General features: G+C 51.1%; 1 protein-coding gene across 1 annotated transcript in view; it reads right to left on the bottom strand.

The window, feature by feature from the left end:
* Ptk7 (protein tyrosine kinase 7 (inactive)) overlaps positions 1-6740 on the bottom strand; it is a 64595-nt gene that overhangs the window by 10976 nt on the left and 46879 nt on the right. Inside the window, exons 8-13 of the mRNA XM_005359746.3 lie at positions 3746-3879; positions 3454-3589; positions 3215-3334; positions 1024-1173; positions 780-930; positions 555-682 (exon numbers count right to left, since the gene is read on the bottom strand). Coding sequence (XP_005359803.1) covers positions 555-682; positions 780-930; positions 1024-1173; positions 3215-3334; positions 3454-3589; positions 3746-3879 — 819 coding nt within the window. The remainder of the gene's footprint in view (positions 1-554; positions 683-779; positions 931-1023; positions 1174-3214; positions 3335-3453; positions 3590-3745; positions 3880-6740) is intronic.

Genomic DNA, 6740 nt, shown 5'->3' with positions numbered 1-6740 from the left:
TTGTGAGTCACCTGATGACGGATGAAAAGGACAGAGCTTGGGTCCTCTGACAGAACAGTAAGTAACCTCTAAGCCATCTCTCTAGCCCTAAGCTCGGCTCTTAAGTGCTTCTCTCCCAAGGACTACATGTTAAGCCCTATTCCCCAGCCTCTGATGCTATTAGGAAGCAGTAGGACCTTCAGAAGCTGGGGGTGGGCGGGGGTCCTTGAAGGGGAAATTAAGGCCCAGTCCACTCCTCTCTCTTTTGCCTCTTACTCAGCATACGATAAACAAGATGTCCCCTGCCGCATGCTCTGAGCACCGTGTACTGTGTTGCCACAGACTCAAGGTAACCAGGCTCTCAGCAGAAACCTCCGAGAGTGTGAGCGGAAAGAGTTCTTTCCATATGTGCAAGAAAGTGACAGCCAGCCAGGAATCTAGGGCTGTGATGGCACACTGGAAAGGATACCCCAAGTCCCCCCAGTTTGCGTGTCTTCTCTGTACATACAACACTACATGGAAGAGGAGAAAGACTTCTACCACTTCCTGTGCAGGGCGCCCTTTCCTGGCCATACCCACGACAAAGAGCGGGGCCTCTGTGTGCCTGATGTTACAGCTGTTGCCAGCGATGCAGGTGTAGGAGCCCGAGTCCTCGGGGGCCACATCATGGATCACCAGGGAACCGTTCTGGAAGATGTGCATCCTGCCGCAAGAGAAGTCACCTTAACGCTCACCTGCCAGTCCCCGGGGAGCAGCCATGGCAGGAAAGGGAAAGTCAGTGCGGAGGGGAGGCCACCTACCTGGGTCCCAACTTGGTGGGGTCCAGGATTCGGTCTTTGCCTTTCCACTGAATAAGAGGCTTGGGGTCCCCCTGGGCCTCACACCGCAGCAGCGCTGTGTGGCCCTGGTATACGGTTGTACGCTCTGGTTCTACCTTGAAGGTGATGAAAACTGGATAGGGAAAGACCAGAGAGCATCACAGAGCTGTCCCTTCCCGAGCCCTGCCAACTCTGGCTCCCATGCTACACCGGTCACCGGTCACACCTGCCACGGTTAGCTGGACATGGGCACGGATCTGGCCCTGTGGCTCATTGGACGCAATGCAAGTGTAGTTGCCAGCATCGTCTCGGGTCACTCGGGCAAAGTGTAGGGTCCCAGCATTGTCTGTCACCCACTCAGGGAGGCTGCTCCCATCTGCAGAGACAATCAGGAGAAATTATGGGATGGGCTAGACTTACATGGATAACTGACAAGGCCTTCAGTTATTCATTTCTACCCCAAACAAACCATCGCTCCTTCCTACTCACGGGCAAAGTCCAAATTCAAAGTCCCCACTATTGACTTGTTTCCCCAATGTTCCAGGCTCACAGACTTCTGACCCGGCCAAAGACTAGCCTTGTCCTCGCCTCACTGCCTGTTACTCCTTATTCCTGGAAGCGGCTCACTCCTGATCCCCCATCGTAGCTACACCTGAGCTCTCCCTCCTTCCAGAAAGATCCCAGACCTGAACGAGGGAGTCCTCTGCAGAAGCCACAACCCGACTTCCATTTTCACAGCTGGCACAAATGGGAAAGTGGTCCAGCCTTGTAGGAACAATTTGGCAAGCTGTACAGATGGTTATAAAAATGTTCATAACCTAGATATATAAAACCCCACTTCTGGAATTCTTTCCCAAAGGAAACAAACCTAAATCCAAAAAAATAAACCTCAATAACCTTGGGATTAGAGATTTATTAGAGCAATAAAAAGAGGGGTTAACAATCCAAGTCTCTAACTCAGAGAATTTTTAGTAAATGATAATGAACCCAATGAGATTATCATTACAGCAGTTGAAACTGATATTAGGTCCACCATATACAGACAGGAGAAACACTAATGTCAAATTAAAAACCACTTAAGTGCTGAGTGTGGTAGCATACTCTAATCCCAAAACTCAAGAGGCAGAGGCAGGGGGATCTATGTTTGAGGACAGCCTGGTCTACAAGGACAGCAACTTCCACGTCAGTCAGGTCTACACAGTGAGACCTTGCGTGTGGGGGGTGGGGGTGGTGGAAGGGGTGAGCTGGAGCGATAGCTGTATTAGTTAAGAGCACTGGCTGCTCTTCCAGGTCTCAGGCTTGAGTCTTAGCATCATTTATAACTCATCCCAATGGATCCAGTGCCCTCTTCTGGTCTTTGCAGCACTGTGCTCACACAGTATGCAGACATGCATGCAGGCAAAACACCAATACACATATGTAAGTAAAAATCAAACAACAAAAACCATCTAAGCAGCCGGGCGGTGGTGGCGCACACCTTTAATCCCAGCACTCGGGGGCAGGCGGATCTCTGTGAGTTCGAGACCAGCCTGGTCTACAAGAGCTAGTTCCAGGACAGGCTCCAAAACCACAGAGAAACCCTGTCTCGAAAAAAAAAACAAAAACAAAAACAAAAACAAAAACAAAAAACCATCTAAGCTCCAGACACCATGTGTCCCAATGCTCAGGAAGCAGAGAGGTAGGTAGATCTTTGGGAGCTGGAGGGCAGCCTGGTCTACAGAGTGAGACTCTTGTCTCAAAAAACGAAAAACAAAACAAAAAAGGTCAGGTGTATTGGTGACTATAATCACAGAACACAGGGAGCTGAGGCAGAGTGATCCTAAATTAAGGTCAGCCTGGGCCGCACAGTGAGTTAGTTCCAAGTCAAGCCAGCTACGACTATACAGCAAGACCTTATAGATGACAAACAACCTAAACTAAGTAACTAAATAAATAAAAAGTATAAAAAGTGGCTGGGGATGTAGCTCAATGGGGCAGTTTGCCTAGCGTGTGTGAGGTCATGGGTTTGAGCCCCACTACCCCCGACAACAATCAACAAAATAAGCGTGTCTTTGCTCAGGAAGCATAACACATAAAATTATTATGGAAGAGTAAATAGAAAAAGAAGACAGACATAAGGTTGGCAGATGGGAGTTGGTCCACACCCTCCTCTATGTTTGTCAAAGAGTCCGTGCTACTTTGATGCTGGCAAAGAGGGGTCTCGACAGCACACTGCTGCCTGGAGTCACCATCTGCACTGTCCCGTGCTGTCCTCGAGCCCTTTGAGGTTACAGCTTCCCCCTCTCTACTGGACTATCAATCAGTCCTCCATTTCTGGTTCCCGCCACAATTCTGGGTGCAGGCTGGGCACTTCCCTGTCCCTTAGACACACCCATCTGACAAGCTGCCTGCCGTAGTCTATGTCACATGGTACCCACCTGCCCGTACCCACTTAATTGTGGGCTTCTCTCGGCCAGTGGCTGAGCAGGGCACTGTGGCCTCCTTATCAAACTCCATGCACTGCTGTGGCTGCGGCGGGGGCGTGAACTTGAGTTTCTCTGGGTCAGTGAGGGAGGAGAAGAGGAGGAATTGAGACAGGGAGAGAGGCCAGGGCCATTCCCGCCGCCCCTACTCATCGCTCCTCTGTCCAGACAGGCCAGGTACTCTCCCAACTCACCCAGCACCTGGACACGGGCCTGGGCCTCGATGCTGCCGGCCGGGGTGCTGCTCACACAGCGGTACAAGGTCCCATCATACACCTCCACACTATTGATGCGTAAGGTCCCATTCTTAGAAACCTCGAACCGTGAGTCCTGCAGGACACAGACTTGCGTGAAAAAGGGCTAATACCAAGGGCTCCACACACATCTCCCCGAGACCAGCCTCAGGGGTTTGGAAGCTCTGGGGTAAGCACCGAGACGGGCTGTGGAGGAAAACTCTCCCAGCCACACAAAGCCATCCTCTCTCACCTCCGAGATAAGCATTTGGTTCCTGTACCAGATGACAGTAGGCTTGGGTGTGGCCTGTGTCAGACAGTGCAGATAGCCGGGTTTGCCCTCCTCCAACTGGCTGTCTTGGGGCTTCTTTAGCCACGTGGGTACAGCTGGAGCGGCAAGGAGAAACCGCAAAAGCTAAATAACAGGTTTGGAAACCAAAGGACCCAGTCCCAGAAGACTAGACACCAGGTTCCCCGGATGACACCCAAACTTTCCAACACCTTCATTTCGTCCACAGTAAACACCCAGGGTGCCTTCCTCCACCCATGCTCCAGCTAGGAAACCAGGCGCTCCAAGAAGCAACATCGACTGCTACCCCAAGGCAGAGGGCCTGCAGCTGGGGTTCACAAGGCCCCACCAGAGCACTGGCTGCTCTTCCAACGGCCCTGGATCTGATTCCCAGCACCCACATGGCAGCTCACAACCATCTGTAACTCCAGTTCTGGGGGTACAGCACCCTCTTCTGGTCTTCACAGACCGCAGACACGCATATAGTACACAGACATACAGACGGGAAAAACCATTTTACACATAAAATAAATTATTAAAAAAAAAAAAGGACCCCACCATCCTGGTTCTTTTTCACATCACATACCAGGCCACAGTCAGTGCTATAGTTCGAATATGAAATGCTCCCACAGGCTTATGTGTTGATGCTTGGCCCCCAGCTGGTGGCACTATTCTGGAATATGGCAGAACTTTAGCAGAAGCTATGTGGAAGAAGTAGTCACTGAGGGTCTGCGGGTCAAGTCGCCTGTGTCTGTGTCCCACACCCATCCTCCTTGGACCCCTCTCTGCTTCCTGGCCTCTTTGAGATGAGTAGCCTCTGACTCGGGCTGCTGCAGCCCTAATATTCTGCTCCCCTTAGGCCCACAGCCATAGAGCCAACAGACCAGAGCCGTACATCAATCCTTGCCCTTTAAACCTAACTCCTCAAACATTTGTCGTAGTGTGACTTAGTCCTTGAAACTGTTGCATTTTAGGGGCACTGGCTCCCTGAATAATCTCCTCTACCATATGAATAGACAACCCCAACCCCACGGCAAGCGGGCTGTCTACTGGTGTGCCCAGATGGACAGCTGGAGGCATTCATACTTCACATGCATACTTGCTAGGCGGTGGTGGCCACGCCTTTAATCCCAGCACTCGGGAGGGAGAGGCAGAAGCAGGCGGATCTCTGTGAGTTCGAGGCCAGCCTGGTCTACAGAGAGAGTTCCAGAACAGAAGAAAACTGTCTCAAGAAAAAAGAAAACTAAACTTGTTTCCCTCCAAAACCTGTTGGCCTAGTGTGCGCTCGCCCGCCCTTCCCCCCCCCCTCTCTAAGGAACATTGTTTCCCAGCCAAATGTAGAAGCTACATGTCCAGCCCTGACTTACTGGCCTTGAGGCCATAATGTGTATTCTACACCAACCCTGCCTATTGAAGCTCCGAAACTGGGCCTAACTTTGACCAATTCTCATGTTCACCACTACTTCCTCTTGTTCAGGTTCAATCAATAGCTCCCATCTATTAACTGCTCTCCCTATTTATACTCTCGTTTGTTCTGAAACGGGGTCTCACTATACAGCCCTGGCTATCCTGACACTTCCTGTGTACACTAGGGGGGCCTTGAACTCACAGAAATCCATCTGCCTCTGCCTCCTGAGGACTAGGACTGAAGGTGTCACCACCATGCCCCGCTCCCATTACACTCCTAAAAATGTTTTTATTACTTTAGTCCCAGCACCTGGGAAGCAGAAACAGCCGGATCTCTGAGTGCAAGGCCTGTCTGGTCTACACAGTGGCTAGTTGGGGTGGCGTGTGTGGCAGCCAGTGACAACTTGCTGACGCCAATCTTGCCTTTCACCCTATGGGCCCCAGGGACAGAACTCGGGCTGTCAGACTCGGTAGCAAGCATCCACCCCACATCTGAGCAGGCCCGTTCCCACTTTGGGCCCTGCCATTCCAGCTTTCTCAGAACAGTCTTCCACTTAGAAGCCTACAAGGACTTGCTGTCTGCCCTGGTGAGGCAGTGTTTGCAACAGCAGCAGCTGGTAGCCTGTGAGACCCCTTTTATCTCTCGTTAATGTCACAGCCACACGTTCTCCATCAAGAGGCAGTCTCTCTTTCTCTCTCTCCACTCCCTGGAACCTGGGTGGCCTGAGACTGGCCTTGCCTTCTAGAATATACATTTGCCCCTCGGAATCCAGTTTCTATGTGAGGAAACTTGGCCTAGCTAGACATGTGAACAAGACTATCAGAGACCAGCTAGTTACTGTCTGTGGGTTGACTGACCACCCTCCAACAGCCCCGTGCTCTTGAGCCCTCGAAGGTGACTCCCACCCACTTCAGCGGCTGTTCCAAACCACCAGGTTTAAGAGCTGCTTGTTAGGGTGGTGGGCAAGCGGCACCTGAACAAGAGCTGAAGACTGTGTTCTTACCTCACACAACCTTAGCCACTCTCACTAGTATTCAACTGAAGCCCCACAGCCTGCTGCTGTCTCCCAATTCACCCACCCACTTCTAGCCATGATTCTTCCTTAGTTACCAGCTCAAACGTCACCTTCCCCAGAGGTCTCCCCTCATTCCCATCCCTCCGATCTCATCATTCACCAGGTTATTTTTCTATGTAGTTGTACCAAAACCTAAAATTATATATTTAGGGGTCTGGAGAGATGGCTCAGCAATTAAGAGCACTTGGTGCCATTGCGGAAGATTTAGGCTCAGTTCCCAGCACCCACATGGCAGCTCACAAGCAGCATTAAACTCCTAGGGAGGGGATCCAATCCTCCCTTCTGGCCTCTGTGGACACCAGGCATGCATGTGCTGCAAAGACAGAACCCCCATATACATAGATGGAAATAAGGTATTAAAAGTCTAAGTTGTTTCTCACATTTGCTGTCTCCCCTGCTAGAATAGGCTGCATGGGATGCATGTGTGTGTGCTGCTTACTGATACATTCCCAGAACTGGGAACTGTATGCCTAGCA

Source organism: Microtus ochrogaster, linkage group LG2, assembly GCF_000317375.1.
Source record: "Microtus ochrogaster isolate Prairie Vole_2 linkage group LG2, MicOch1.0, whole genome shotgun sequence".
Taxonomy (NCBI): domain Eukaryota; kingdom Metazoa; phylum Chordata; class Mammalia; order Rodentia; family Cricetidae; genus Microtus; species Microtus ochrogaster.
The sequence above is the reverse complement of the archived record's forward strand: the minus strand, read 5'-3'. Positions and strand labels throughout refer to the sequence as shown.